Source organism: Peromyscus californicus, unplaced genomic scaffold, assembly GCF_007827085.1.
Source record: "Peromyscus californicus insignis strain IS unplaced genomic scaffold, ASM782708v3 Scaffold_4__1_contigs__length_199733344, whole genome shotgun sequence".
NCBI classification, from domain to species: domain Eukaryota; kingdom Metazoa; phylum Chordata; class Mammalia; order Rodentia; family Cricetidae; genus Peromyscus; species Peromyscus californicus.
The window spans coordinates 71,828,242-71,843,819 of NW_026294562.1; the positions used below are offsets into that span (position 1 = coordinate 71,828,242).

The following is a 15,578-nucleotide window of genomic DNA, read 5'->3' on the forward strand; positions in this document are numbered from 1 at the left end:
GGACCATCGAGAAAACCAGTCACCTAGGGTCACTTTGAACGAAGTTCATGACTGTCTGTATGCCTGAGCTATCAGAGTGGTGCTTTAAAAAAATTTTGTGCGTGGGTGTGTTAGAAATCTTAAGCTACTTGTTTTGGCAGAGAAATATAAAGGAGAGGCGTCATGTGTGGTGTGTCAAGTGAGTGTGTTCTGTGTCTTTGCATTCATCTATCTATTTGGTGGCCACTGTGGAATGTGAGATCATTTTCATTGACCAGAGCATTGACCGGTATAAAGATCAGGCTCAGAAGTGTGGGTAGACAGAGAGAAAGCTAGGTTCCACAACCTGAAGGTGATAAAAGGCTAAAGTGAGGGGTGTCCACTCAGCACCCTGGAACGGGGACCCTGGCTGCCCTGACTTCCCCTACAGAATATCCAGAGGAATTTCAGGAGGCCTCGTCACTCCCCCACAAATCTTCTTTAGTGATTAGTTCTTGAAGCTCCTGGGAGTCCTCACAGAAGCAGGGGGAGATGGGCAGAGGATAAGAGAGAAACCAGCTCTGCAATCCTGTACTGGGTTCCTTCTGACAGGAAGGCCTCAGAAAGACCCACTGTGCCCCCAGTCAGAAAAGCTCCAGTATTCCATAATGTCAGAGCCTCCCTCCATGAACACTGAGAATACTAGCAGGACCCCACTGAGCTGGACGGCAATGTGAACGCCACCCTCCTCCTCCAGGACTAAACTGTGGCTCGGGGGGTGAGAACTACCGGCCCAGAGCAGCAAAACTCCCATGCAGGAGGAAAAGTGAGGCCACAGGGACCAGACGAAGGATAAACTGTGCTTGTGGAAAACCAGTTATGTCTTGACTTTCAAAGGACTGGGTCAGTCAAGAACCGTTTTCCAGAATCCAAACAAATAAAGAAGTATTTTCTTGGCATTTGATAACATCGTGCTCTGGCTGTAAAATCTGAGGACATGTTTGCTGTTGCAACATTATTTTTAATGAGCTGTTACTGGCCTGTCCCGCAGTTAGTATTGCCAACAGTAAAAGGCATCACTCTGTTTGCAGGTAACACAAGGAACAACATATTTTTGACCCCGATATTCTGTTTATTTTTCATTTACGACACATGCCCTCGTTTTTATTCCAAACCAGAGGAAAATAAAGGCAGATCTATCTTCACTGGGGTCCAGGCTAAAATTTTGCCACAAATACACACGCTGGTTTATTTGGGGCCAGTTTTCCATCAACAGAAAACGACAGCCGAGTTTCAGCCACCGTAGAATCAATTGTGTCGATTGAGTTGGAGGAGCTTGGCAATACAGTAAGAGAAGAGAGATCGCAGACAGGCGCTCCCCAGTGGTTGTGTCCTGCTGGTAGCCAGGCTGGCTGAAATCTTCTCTGCCTTGCTGTTCCTCAGCCCCCCACGTCTGGCTCCCCAGCTCCAAAGGGACACAGCCAGGAATGTGATCAGGACACACACACACACACACACACACACACACACACACACACACACACACACACCAGAATTTGAAGGCAGGCAGTCGTGCTGAGTTGGCAAGGGACACATGAGTTCTTTTAAGGGGTCTTGGAATGCCTTGCCTCCGGTGCTGAGGACCAAGAGTGCAGTGGCCCGAGGAAAAGCACAGACATCCAAGCATTGGCCAGGACAGGTGGGTCCAGACAGGCTACCCTTGAGGCATCTTTGGGCACTGATGGACACAGAAAGCCTGGCCAGCACGGTTTGCAGTCAAAGGCAATCGGCAATCGTGCCTCCCTCCCTCAACCAATGGCACATCCCCCACGCCTTCTGCACTGAATATCTGAAATTCTCCCAGCTCAGCTGAAACCTTCCGGTTCTAGAAGTTGTAGCCCCTTCTCCATTCCAAGGACTGCTAGATTTAATGATCTACCTCCAGACTCAGCTGAATTTCCAAGCTTTGTGCTCCCTTCTTTCCTCCAACACCCCAGGGGACAAGGGCAGCCACCACAATCATCCAGGCACTTTAGGGATGCTTGGCCCAGAAGCTCTTGAAGGAACCCTGGCTTGGGGAAAGAAGACAAGCTTCAGCCTTTCTTTTCGAACTACCTACCATCTGTCTTTAAGCTCCGGACTGTCGGTTTGCTCAATTTTGCAAACTAGATAAATCTAGGTCTTTAATACCCTTCCCATCCCTCAGTCTTCCTTGCTGACCTTTCAAGCAGTAGAAGATACGGAGGAAAGAGCGCCCTTGGTCCTGAACAAAGCCGCCTCTGTCTCCTCTGCCGGCTAGATTCTAGGGGCGTGAGTCCAGGTCAGGCTTAGAGAGCACAGAGGCAGTCAGAGACCGGGGCAAGAAGAGATTCCCTGGACACCTGCTCTGAGGGAGAAAGGAAACCATCCAAAGTTACACACTCTGGCAACATAAAAGACTTATTTTTTTTCTTTTTAATTAATTCGATTCCACAACAACATTAAATGTGACAATATTTTGTGGAGGTTTTTTTTTTTTTTTTTTTTTTTTTTTTGCTTTGTTTTCTTAAAAAGGGAGGGGACTCTAGCAGAGGACAGGGAGGGAAGGGGAAACAGACTACTCAGGAACGACAGAACAACAGGTGTAGCCAACGGGAAAACAGAGCAAGAGGCCCTGTGGAGTTGAGGGTGAACTTTACAAGAAAACTGTACATTTATCAAATAAGTTAAGATTCTCCTACGTTGATTGTCCTTCACTTAAAGCGCTCCACTCTGCCTGGCTTACTCCTCTGAACATTGCCACCCTAGCTTGCTTTTTCCTCCCCACTCTCCCCTGCTGAATCTTCCCTCTACATTAATGATTATGCTGGGGCATGGTGGTCTTGATCCCTACAGGGGAAGGGGCAGGGCTCCTGGGAGATTTTGGACACTATTGCACAGGTCAAAGCACAATAGTTGCGGCAAAGTAAAAATGGGAAAGGATAAAATGTATTTTTTTTCCTACCAAAAAAAAAAAATGGAAAACAATTTCTCAAGCAGGTAACACAGTAGTCATAGTGATGCTAAGTAACAATTTTCGGACCAGTGACATACCACTAAATAAATGCTAGTGATAAATAAGAGCACTGGAACCCAGCCAGATGTGGGGTTGTTCCAATTTTTAAAGGTCTAATTTGGGGCTTTTGTCTTTTCCTTTTAAACGTTTGGTTAGAGAATTCTTAAGTTACGAACTGAGACGAATGACGTTAACTGTCGCAGATCGACCGGCCGAGTAGGGATCCCACCAGAGGTTACTTAGATTTTGAAAAACCGGGGTGTGTGTGTATGGTATAGCTGATTAGGGGTGGGAAAAGAAGAACCATACCCAGATATCCAGAAATAAATATGAATTCAAAATATGCATTCTCTCTCCGGATTTTGAAGACAGTTCTATAGGAAATGAATAAACTAAAGGAAGCAGGGTTCCGTGCTTATTTTCCTTCTGTAAAAATACCCCCCCTAAAAAAAAAAAGCCACAGCGCAACGGAAATTTAAGGGGAGGGCTGCACATTTATCAAAAAACTTGCAGTTGGAAGTTTTGACCTGGTAATTTCGTCGCCCTCCCACCCCGTTTTCTCTCAATGGTAAGCAGAACCAAAAATAAGAGGAGAAGCGCCTCAAATTCATAGGAATGAATTGCACGAAAATACATTGCAAATACTTACAAAATGCTATTGGGGGGTAGGAGGCAAGGCAGTGAGCCCAAGCCCGGTTCACAAGGCCGCTGGCCACACCTCGGCGCCCTTGGCCCAGCCCAGTCTCCTCCGGGGTCCCGGAAAGGTGGCCCGGTGCTCACTCCCTCTCCCCTCTCGGGTCTCACACCGGCCGTAGCAGCGGCACGGACGAGACCACTGGGTGCGAGTAGTAGACTGGGTGCGGGAAGGTGAGCAGCGGCTGGCTGACCGGTACCGGGGCCCCCGCGGCCGCCGCCGCCCCCTCGGCGGCAGAGTTCTCGTGGTAAAGGATGGGCACGCGCACGATGCGCTGCGCTGCGGCGTGGCTCAGGTTGGCAGCCTCCAGCTCGGCCGCCAGCTGTCGCTTCCACTTGTTGCGACGATTCTGGAACCAGATCTTGACCTGCGTCTCGGTGAGGTGAAGCGACGCGGCCAGGCCAGCACGCTCCGAGCTGCTCAGATAACGTTTCATGTCGAAGGTGGATTCGAGTTGGAAGACCTGGCTGCGGGAGAAGACCGTGCGCGTCTTCTTCTTGCGGCACGCGGGCTTCTTCTCGGGACTCTCGGCTCCCGCCTTCCAGTCCTCTGAGCCCGGAGTCGCCGAAGTCGCCCCTACAGTCGTCCCTGCCGCGCCAGACACGGCCTCGCCTTCTTTTTTGGCTTCCTCTGAGTCGCTCTCTTCCAGAATGATCTCGTCCGGGCTCTTGGAGTCCAGCTCCTTGTGGTCGGGGTCAGCCTTGAGCAGAGGCTCTGGGGAGTCACGGTCGGTGCCGGACGCAGGGGAGGAGTCTCGCAGGAGGGCCTTCTCCGAGGCTGCGGGGACAGACAAACAGACGCACACTCAAGCACAGCGACACAATCTTGAGAGAGGGGGGAGTTTGGGGGCAGCAGGCGCAATCCACAATTGGCCTTCGGGCCTCAGCTTTCCAGAGGTCTTCCTCTGTCCCCTCTGGGCTGCCCTGGGGGCGCCAAGACCTAGGACTCCCCTGCCTCCCAAAGCACCTGCGAGCCGATGATGGCAGCAAGGCCGCTCCATTTATCCCACGTCTCCCGTGCCAGGGGCCAAGGGAAAAATTATCCGTAGTTAGGGTTCGTCCCTGCCTTCCAGGCCTAGTCCCCTACCCAGGCCATCCCAAGCCACCCATTCCTGCTGGAGGCCACTTTTCCCGGGAAGCGCAGCGCCTGGGCCTCCAACTCTCCCTCTTTTCTCAGCAAGTGGGATTGGAATCCCGGGCCTCGTAACCAAGCGCACACGAAAGATGAGGGCTAGAGGCCGGGGGAAGTTGACCAAAACTCGGGTTTGCAGGTGTCAGGGCATCCCATAACTGTAGTGACCAGCCCGGGACGGGGATAGGACTAGCCGGGAGGGAGGGAGGAGAGAGCGAAAGTTCAAAGAGAGGTCGGTACCTTCTGGTCGCGGGAGGTGGCCGCCGGCGGGGGTCAGGGTGTAGGGGTACCACCAGGCCGGGGAGCGCTCCAGGTAGTGCGCGGGCAGGGCAAACCTCTGCGCTGGGATCTCAAAGCGGGGGAAAGCCAGGTCGCCCACCTGCGAGAGCGCAAAGCCCGCGGCACCTTCCAGGGCACCTTTGGCTGCGGCGGCGGCAGCGGCGGCCGCGGCGGCGGCGGCCGAGGCCGGCGCGAAGAGCGTTCGTGGGGGCGGCTGAGGTTTCGGGGGCGGCCGGTGGTGGTCTCCGTTGAGCAGGTTCCTGATGGAGAACGGGGATTCCTTGGGCGCGGGAGGCTGGGGTGGCGGCTGCGGGGGCGGCGCGCTGGCAGTGCCCGAGGCGTCCGGCCCGGGCTCCGGCATGGTCCCCAGTCCTCCGGGTCCCACGGAGGGAGGGAGCGGGACAGGCGGGCGGCCGGGCGAGCAGGCTAGGGGCCGGAAATCAGACCATAAACGGAACTCAACTATGGGGCTCAAAGTCGGGGGCTGCCCCGGGCGCGAATCGAGCCGCGGGAGGGCGGGGTGGGGACCGGGCCGGGGCGGGCTCGCATGGGGGAGGGGTCCAGAGGGGCGGGGAGCGGACCTGCCTCTGCGCGGAGGGAGCTAGGGGGCCGGGTAGAAGCTGCGGCTCCCCGGGAGGAGGCTGCGAGAGCGGTCCCCGGCTTGGGATGCGTCAATCCGGCGCCGGATGCTAATGATGAAATCAAAATGTCATCCAAGTTAAATGCGGGGAGTATACGGCGATTGGGCGCGTACAATGGCAAATGGGATTAGGCCGGCCAAGGCGCAGCCGAGCCCGGGCCCCGCAGCCGCCTCTGCCACCGCCCCCCTCCTCGCCTTCCCTCGGATTTTGGCGCTTTGGCTTCGGGCTATGAGAACCCGCCTGTTATTGGCTTTATATAGTCCAATTAGGCAGCAAATGAGGACAAACCTATTAGCACAAAAGGATATTGGCTCTCGCTAAAGAGGCACTCGGAGAGCTCCCACTAAAGCGGGAGGCGCACGAGGGACCCCGAGAAGGAGACGCCCCCGGAGGGCCGGAGCTCACCGACCTAGGAGAGTCTGGAGCCAGCACCTCCCTCTACCCCCTGCGGCTCGGCCCCGGCTGCGGTCCCGCGGAAGGGGGAGGGGCAAGCCTGCCTGGCCCGAGTCACCTCGGGGTTACACGCGCTCGGTTAGCAGCCGCTGCTCTCCCACCCCTCCCGGCAAGGCAGGGGCCAGCTGTCCCCGTGCGGCTGGAAAGCCACGGTCGTGCGGGCCCAGGAAGTAGGGCGCCACTTCGGCCCGGGACAAACTCAGGTCTCTCTTTCCCCAAAACCTGCTAAGCAGGGCGAGGGCAAGAAGAGGGAATTAGGGTTTCCCACCCACCGTCTAGCGGAAAGGAAGAGAGTTCTTGTGTCTGCGGGCTCTGGAATCCGCGTAGCCTTGACCTTTGGCCCTGAGAACCCAGGAGTCAATCTGAATCACCCCGGAGTAGGAGTGAATAAGCAACTCGGCTCTCTCTTGAGAGCGCAGGACCCTCCTACGCCCGCGCTTCCCCCTTGTGAGACGGTCGGGGTAGCGATTTCCCGCACCGACGGCTGCACTCCGAAGGACACCACTCTCTTCTGAATGACCGTGTCCACGGCTCAAGGACCGACTCCAAACCTGCGGTCCGAAGACAGCACTTCCCCAAGAAGTTTCCGGGTGGCGTTTAGGAGCTACCTAATGCTTTAATACAGGCTCTGAGAATCAAAGGCGCAGCGGAGTACCTTTCTCAGTTGTGACTGTGGCAGCGACACCTGCAGCGTGTCCCAAGGGCCTCCAAGTCCCCGGAGAACCAAGGCGGGCCTCTGAAGAATAGCTGGACTCCATCCGCCTTAACAGCTCCCTGAGTCGAACAGGAAAGGAAGCCCGAGAGACAAGCAGTTCAATTACAGATTTCAGCGACAAATAAAATAGAGCTGTTGGTGGGGTCCCTTCCCCGGGGATAGTTCCTTGGCCCGAGAGAGATGACAATCTGTCTCAGCCCTGGTGAAGCTCCCTTCACACCTGAGCTTTTTTCCGCCCCACCCCTCCCTTTCTTTTTTTTTTGGTTGAGCCTTGTTTAATTCAAGCTTGCCTTGCCTAGTGCAGACCTGACCGCTTTGGGTCCCCAAATGGGGAGTAGGTTTATTTTATTTTCCAGTCCTAGGGCTCCTGAGCCTCCTCCACCAAATCTTGACGGTCGTATTTAAAGTTTTGACATTCACCCCACAGTAACGAACCCTACATTTGCCTTGTAAGTAGCGCTTCCATGAATGGTTACTATTATTCCTCTGAGTTTGTACAAGGCTTTACGGGAATGCACAAGGGTACATCATCTAAAATCCGAGTTGGAGCCAATCACAACTCGGAGGCTCAATGGGTAATACGCTCGGATTTTATAGAGAAAAGGTGTCCAGAGAGGAGACCATACCTAAGGCACCCAACCAGTGTTGGTTAACTAGAGGTCATTTTCCTTCCCCCAAAAGGCAGAAAATGTTCTCTGCGAGCATAGGCAACGTGAGTTCGGTGCGCACAGCAGACCTGGTGGCCCAGCAGGCTGCGGAGATGTCCCCCAAGGGTGTGAGGGTCTGATGGAGAGCTGCCGCAGATGTGTGCACACTCGCGAAAGTTCCGACGCCAGAGGACTACTTTAAACTAGGGAAAGAGGAAACACTTCCCATTTCTTCGAAAGGCGGTCGGTCGTTGTGAGTCAGGGTCTACCCTACTCCCTGCCTACCATGCGAGACTGTGTGTTCAACCAACGTGTCTCGAAAAACAAAAACAACAAATAGACCCTCAGGAGCCCGCAGGCATGGGAGACGTTCTGTTCCAGGAAGTGGGCTTCTGACAGATGACAACTCTGGACCTAGAGGCACCGACCCAAGAAGAGTAGGAGGCAGCCTTCTCAGGTCTCCCGGCCCTATCCAGCATATGTGTCCCTTTCCTAAAGGGCGCTAGAGTGTGTGCAAATGTATGTGTTCACGAGAGGCAGCGTCCGGTTATTCGGCGTCAGCATCCTCAGCTTGACTTCAACAACAGAAAGCATAGAATTGCTCTTTCCTTTCCGGTTCGAGAAAGCTTGTGTCTTGGGCTTGGGTGCCTGAACAGCAATTCACTCGCTCTCTGGAGAGGCTGGGTCCCTCCACTTGCCAGCACCATGACGCCATGCAAAGTCAGGCAAACAGCGCCCTCTATGGGCTATTCTAGAGCCTACAGAAGAGGCTGAAGAAAACAGAACCTACGCTAAGTATTTAAAAGCCTAGGCTTTACTATCCCTATCACCCTTGGAAAACAAGCATTTTTTTTTTTAAATCTGAGTTATGGGAGAAACCAAGGGCGAAATCACCTGCAGGTCTCTGCAGATCTGTATCTAGCCACCTCTGGAAGAGGTCTCTCCTGCCTCTCATTCTCCTCTTGGTTTCCATCCCCTTCTAAGGCTTCCCTTGCAGCCTTTTCTCTACATGTGGTCTTGACTGCTGTCGACTCAGCTTCAGGATGCATACTGCATAAGGCAAAGGGCTGCCTTATTTATCTTTTGACAACACAGTGTACAGTTGGCCAGCGAGTGGGTATCTCAGTAAAGGCTTGTGTTAATGCTTACATTTCTGAATTAGGGGAGTGGGTAGGCAAGTACGTGGGTGGGTGGATGGGTGGGTTCACAATTCCCACTGCAGAGGATTGAATGCTTGGTAAGGGCACTTCAGATACCCTGGCAACATCCCCAAAACAGTCCTCCCAAAACAGTTTTTGAAGTGTTTAATGAAAATCTGGGGAAGTAACCGTGCAGCCTCCCTAATGCTGGGACTACACGCATGAGCAACCGCACTCAGATATGCTGAGGTTCTTTGACAGCACATTTAATAAACCCTACAGGATTTCCCAGGAACAGGACTGCTGAAGAGTGCCTCACAGAAGGTTTATGGCACATGGTCTGTGTAGAATCAGATCTCCACACCACTCCCTACTATGACAAGTGGCCAAGAGGGCTAACGGGGCCTGGAGAATGCTAATGACCAACACCAAACTTTTACACAAAGAATGAGGCTTGGCAAAGGGATGCTTAGAATTGCCCTCACACCCACCACACACACAACTCATATATGCATTTGCGCACAGTCAAGGTGGCAAGCAGATTGTTCTCCAAGGGAGGGGAGCGTTGACATGTTCTCTGGGACCTCACCTAAGGCAGAGGGCTTCCTTCTGCCGCCAGAGTGGATGAGTTCTTCTTAGATGCAGTATACAGACTTAGAGAAAGGGTGGGAACCAGCTAAGCTTTTAGCCAAAGCCGCAAGACCCATACTGGAGGACCTCACACTAACAGCTACAGCTTGCCTTGTTCCTGATGGCTACATTTTTACCACCTAAATCTCCTGAATTCTGTGGGTTTTTTTTTTGTTTTGTTTTTTTTTTTTTTGTTTGTTTTTTTTTTTTTTTTTGTTTTGTCTTTTTGAAGGCAGAATGGATTAAAGCCTGGAGCTGTGATTCCCCCATAGAAACTCTGACCTGCCTCCAGGGAAGCCCCTGCCCACCTTTTTCCATGCTACTTGGAATACTACCAAAGGCTCCTGCTTTGGCTAATGGATGTGACCTTGAGGAATTATATAATCCTTAGGGATGGACTGTAGTCATGTTGTCCTTGATGACAAATATGTCTTGAGTCACATAAGGGAACGTATTGTACAATTCCTAATAAGGGAAATTATTATGCAAAGCTAATCTTAGACATCAATCATTGGTTGGGTCCTCACTGCATACTGGCCACTATCCCAGGGTGGGGCAGGCAGTACTATTATTCCTCCTTGAAAGATGAAGAAACTGAAGCACACGATTGTATGACAAAAGGCAACAGATCTCACACGGAAACACAGCCTCGTAGCATTGCTACGAAGTCACTTGGGGTAGATTGTGAGTGCTGGCTATGGTTATTGTTAATTCTCCTCACTCTTCTCTTGAAAAAGATTTATTGATTTGTTTGTGTGTTTACTCGTCTGTTGTTTATTTTGAGACGGGGGGCTCACTGTGCAGTTCTGGTTGACCTGAAACTCATCGGGATCCACTTGCCTCTGCCTCCCAAGTGCTGGGATTAAAGATGCCCACACAGACTATATTGTTCCTGTCAGTTTCTCTGAGAAAACTAAGATTCCTAACTTTGGTAGGTCTCCTCCATTCTCCCACTCCTCTTCCCACCTCTGGCATCTTCAAGTCTTTCTTTCTAAATAGTAATCTTCCACACACCGTTACACACAGGTTGCTTTCTGTCTTCGGAGTTCTTTTCTTTCTTTCTTTCTTTCTTTCTTTCTTTCTTTCTTTCTTTCTTTCTTTCTTTCTTTCTTTCTTTCCTTTTTTTAGATTTATGTATTTCATTTTTATGTGTATGAGTGTTTTGCCTACATGGCTGTCTGTCTACTACATGTGTTGCTTGTGCTCACAGAGGCCAGATACAGGCATTAGCTCCCCCTGGAACGGGAGTTACAAATGGCTATTCGCTGCCATGCGCGTGCTGGGAATTGAACACAGGTCCTCTGAAAGAACAGCCAGTGCTCTTAATTGCTGAGCCATCTCTCCAGCCTCTCTTTAGGGTTCTTATGAGGGGGAGAGAACTTCAAATGTTTGTGGTTTTTCTCCATGGAACTTGTCTGTCTTGGGGCTAACAAGATGGCGCGCCAGGTAAAGGAATTTTCCACCAGGTCTGGTGACCTGAGTTCAATCCCTGCGACCTAAGTGGCAGAAGGAGGGAACAGACTCCTTCAAGTTGTCCTCAGACCTCTACACACACCATAGCCTGTGTACACATCCCCCTACTAAACAAATACAATAAAAACGAAAGTGTATGATAGTTTGGGGGCTATGGCTGATAGTTTGCCGATGTGCCAGTCCCCAATTCTGAAAAAACACGAGGACACACCAACATGAGTCCAGCAGGAGCAAAGCAGGACATCTTTAGAAGGGTCTTTTCCGAAAGCAGTTGTGCAAGGTCCCCAAAGAGTCTTGGGACTCATCCGCTCCCAAGGCTCACCTTCGAGGAATGATGGGACTTACTCCAAAGCCCCACAGGGTCCCCTTGGAGACATCGTTCTTCAGTTTCTTTTATATTGCTGAGACAGGCTGGGATTTTCAAACAAATGCTGCAAAGTACCAAGAACCCTCTCACAATGTATGGACTAAATATTTCTTGGTCAGCTGATGTGTGCTCAGCAATATTCTGGACACTTGGAATGCCTCGTTGAACTTAGAATTCCTACCCTTAGGGACAGTGCACTGGAGCTGGTCTCAGGCAAATAGGTGATAAGGGCTATTCGAAATCCTAAAAGGACCTGAGAATACTGGGGTGGGAGGATGATGGTGTATTAAATAGGCAGGCAAGAGAAGCTGCACCAAGAAATTGAGGTTTGATCTAGAGCAGTGGTTCTCAACCTTCCTAATGCTGCAACCCTTTAATACAGCTCTTCATGTTGTGGTTGCACCCCAACCACGAAATTTTCTTTGCTATTTCATAAGAGTAATTTTTGCTGCTGTGATGAATCGTAACATAAATAAACGATAAGTAGGATATCTGATATGTGACCCTGTGAAAGGGTCGTTTGACCCCCAAAGGGGTCATGACTGACCCACAGGTTGAAAACCGCTGATCTGGAGAGATGGCTCAGTGCTCGATAGCACTTGTTATGCAAGTACGTTGGCCTGAGTTCGAATCCAAAGCACCCATGTTAAAAAAAAAAAAGGCCAGGTGTGGCCGGATGCACACTTATGCACACTTAATCCTTGTACTGAGGGTAGAGGCTCACTGTGGCTTGTAGGTCAGCCAGTCTAGCTGAATATTGGAAAGCTCCAGATTCAGTGAGAGACCCTGTCTCAAGGGGACTAAAGCAAGGAGCAATAGACACCTGCCATCCTCCCCTGGCTTCCACCTCTATGTGCATGGACATGAGCATGTGTACGCACCACACCCAAAGTGCTGTGCATGGACATGAGCATGTGTATGTACCACACCCAAAGTGCAAGTTAAGCAGATATTTTGAGGTATAGTTGGTTGGGGAGCAGGATAAGTGTTGCAAGCAGAAGGAAGTGCTTGATTCAAGGGCCTAAGACAGGAGCTGCAAGGATGTGGTGTTGCCAACAGGAGACCAGTAAGAGAAGGTAAAAGGGGTTCACTGTTTGGGACTCTAGAGGCCTTGGTAGGAGGCTTGAATAGAAATCTGATTGTGTTCTCTAAAATAATGATGCAAGTTGGGGGTGTTGGTAGAGTGCTTATCTAGTATTCATGAAGCCCTGGATTTGATCCCCAATATTGCATAAAATAGGTGTGCTGGTACCTGCCTATAATCCCAGCACTAGTAAGAAATGAAAGAACCGGGCAGCAAGATGGCTCAGCAGATAATAGAGCTTGCCAGGCAACTCCGATGACGTGAAAGTTCAATCCCCAGAACTCAGTGGAAGAGAGAGAACCAATCCACAAAGGCTGTTGTCCAGCCTGACTGTGCACAGTGGCATGCACATACACACTCACACAACACACACACACACACACACACACACACACACACACACACACACACACACACACACACATACACACACACTGAAAAATAAAATAATGACTTGGAGAACAGCTCTCCAAAGACAGAGTTTGTTCAGGAAAAGTCTGGAGTTGCCATCTGTGATATATCAGATTCATGTAATGGCATTGGAATAAACCCAAATGAATTATTCCTTGTCTATCTGAAGCAGGATCTTAGTCTGTAGCCCAAAGTGCACTTAATTTTATTTTTTTTATTATTTTAATTTTTATTTGTGTGTGTGTGTGTGTGTGTGTGTGTGTGTTTGCATGCCATGTGCGTAGGTGTCCACAGAGTCTAGAAGAGGGGGTCAGATCCCCTGGAATTGGACTTACTGATAGTTGTGAGCTGCCAGACATGGGTACCAGGAACTGAACTTGGGTCCTCTGGAAGAGCACCAAGTACTCTAAGTGATGAGCTCTCTAGCTCTCTGGACTGGAGCTCCTTCCTCTTCCCTCAGACTCTTACTTGTTGGAGTTACAGGCTACCACCATACTCATCTGGAAGCTTTTAAAGACTTGCACACGGGCTGGAGAGATGGCTCAGAGGTTAAGAGCACCGACTGCTCTTCCAGAGGTCCTGAGTTCAATTCCCAGCACCCACATGGTGGCTCACAACCATCTGTAATGAGATCTGGCGCCCTCTTCTGTATACATACTAAATAAATAAATCTTTAAAAAAAAAAAAAAAAAAGACTTGCACACACACACAAAATGTCCAAGCAAACCATTTTGTTAGAAAGACCAGTGTTTATGGAGGCTCCTTTGCAGCAACTGGCATCAGCTCCTTGGTGGAGTCTGACTATCTTAGCCACTGTTCTGTTGCTGTGAGAAGACACCAGGATCAAGGCAACTTTCAGAAGAAGAAAACATTTAATTGGTGCTTGCTTACAGTTTCAGGGGGTTAGTCCATGGCCATCATGGTGAGAAGCATGGTGGCACACAGGCATGGAGCAGTAGTTGAGCACTTACATCTGATCTGAAAGTTGCAAGCAGAGAGGGAGCCACTGGGCCTGGCTTGGGCTTTAGAAACCTCAAAGGCCACCCCAGTGACACACCTCCTCCAACAAGGCCACACCTCTTAATTCTTCCTAAATAGTCCACCAACTGGGAACCAAACATTCAAATGTACCAGTCCATGGAGGCCATCCTCATTCAAAGCACCACACAGACAGTGGGCAGGTATTCCTGTGCAGATGACTTTTTTGTAAAATTGCATTTTTGAGGAGTTCCTTGACTAGTAACCATCACAAGGTGTGTGTGCAGAAACTTTTAGTGGCAAGTCCTAATATAGGCCTATGTGCACGGCAGCTCCTTCTCCATGGCTCCGTGGCCTTTTTTTTATTTTTATTTTTATTTTTTGTGATTCAACATAAATGGCTCCATGTTGACACCAATAACTTCTGCATAATCAACATTGTAGTGTAATTTCCCGTGCGGTGGGATTCACACATCATGAGGCTACACAGATCGAGAAGCTTTGACAGATGCATACACCTGAGTGTACACCTCTGAAAATCACCTCTCGCTGTTTGCAGGTAATTCCTCCAAGCGCGCTGTCCCAAGAAACCACTGGGTTGATACTGTTGTTAGAGGCCAGTTTTTCTAGCTTTAGAACTTCACATAAACAACATGCTCACTTTCCCCTCATTCTGGGTCTGTCTTCTTGGACTCAGAATGTACGTAATTCATCCCTGCCGCTCTAGGTAGCATTCCTTTGGCAGGGTTTCTTGTAAAGAAGCAACACAGGACTTACATTTAAAAATCAATTTTGGATTCATTAGGTTTCAGTGGGATTCTGAGTCAAATAAAATGGAATCCTACATGCTGTGAACGGATAAAGAAAACGTGGTAAGCTGGGCTTGGTGGCACACACCTCTAATCTTTGGACTCTGGAGGCAGAGGTAGGAGGATCTCTGGGAGTTCAAGTTTGAGGCCAGCCTGGTCTACATAGCAATTTCCAGGTCAGCTGGAGCTACATAGCAAGAACCCACACCCCCAAATAAAAGGAAATAAAATGTGATTTTTCCATTCATTGCCATATTACTCAGCAATAGAAAGAGTGGGGCACTGGGCTGGGGACGTAGCATAGTCTGTAAAGTGTTTGCTGTGCAAGCATGGGGACCTGTGTTCAATCCTCAGAACCCGTGTGAAAAGCCAGGCATGGTGGTGTACTGGGGAAGTGGAGACAGGAGGATCCTTGGTGCTCCCTGGCCAGCCAGCATAGTCATATTGGTTAGTCCCACTTCCCAGTGTGACACTCTGTCTAAAAAAAAAAAAGATAGATCAAAGAAAACCACCTGTGGTTGATCCCTTGCCTCCACATGCATGCACACACATGTGAGCCCCCACATGTACACACACACACACACACACACACACACACACACACACATACACACACACACACTACACACCACAGCACAAATGAACCTTTAAAACATGAAGTGGAAGGTGTGGTCATAAAGCAATGGTTCTCAACCTTCCTAATGCTGCAACCCGTAATACAATTCTTCATATTGTGGTGACCCCCCCCACGCCCCCGCCCCGCCCCGCCACACACACAAGCATAAAATTATTTTTTTGTTGCTACTTCATAAGTGTAATTTTGCTACTGTTACGAACTGTGGTATAAATATCTGGTATGCAGGATATCTGATATGTGACCCCTGTGAAAGGGTGGTTTGACCTCCAGCAGGGTCGTGACCCACAGGTTGAGAACTGCTGTCATGTGAGACCATGCATGGTGTTTCTGGCTGTGTGATTGCCTAGCTCAGACAGCCCCGTGCAGACGGGAAGGAGACAAGTGATTGCTCTGCAGTAGGAGAGAGAATGGGTTTGGCGTTTCATCTTGGAGGTTGTAATGATGTTCTGAAGTCGGCTGCAGGCTGGCAGGAGGGTTCAATGAGTAGAAGCACTTGAC

The 15,578-nt window shown here is 50.3% G+C and overlaps 1 protein-coding gene across 1 annotated transcript; it reads right to left on the minus strand.

Moving 5' to 3' along the window:
* Nucleotides 1–2,490: 2,490 nt before the first annotated feature.
* On the minus strand, nt 2,491–5,571 carry Hmx3 (H6 family homeobox 3). Its single transcript, XM_052713099.1, has 2 exons — nt 5,058–5,571; nt 2,491–4,463 (listed from the first exon to the last, which is right to left on the minus strand). The coding sequence occupies exons 1-2, from the start codon at nt 5,455–5,457 to the stop codon at nt 3,793–3,795; spliced, it is 1,071 nt and encodes a 356-aa protein (XP_052569059.1). The 5' UTR covers nt 5,458–5,571; the 3' UTR covers nt 2,491–3,792.
* Between the last annotated feature and the right edge of the window lie 10,007 nt (nt 5,572–15,578).

Excerpts from the sequence above, each read along its gene's own strand:
- Hmx3 (XM_052713099.1), bottom strand. The coding sequence starts at position 5,457 with ATGCCGGAGCCCGGGCCGGACGCCTCGGGCACTGCCAGCGCGCCGCCC. Across the intron at positions 4,464-5,057 it reads CCACCTCCCGCGACCAGAAG|CCTCGGAGAAGGCCCTCCTG; the intron begins GTACCGACCTCT and ends CTGTCCCCGCAG.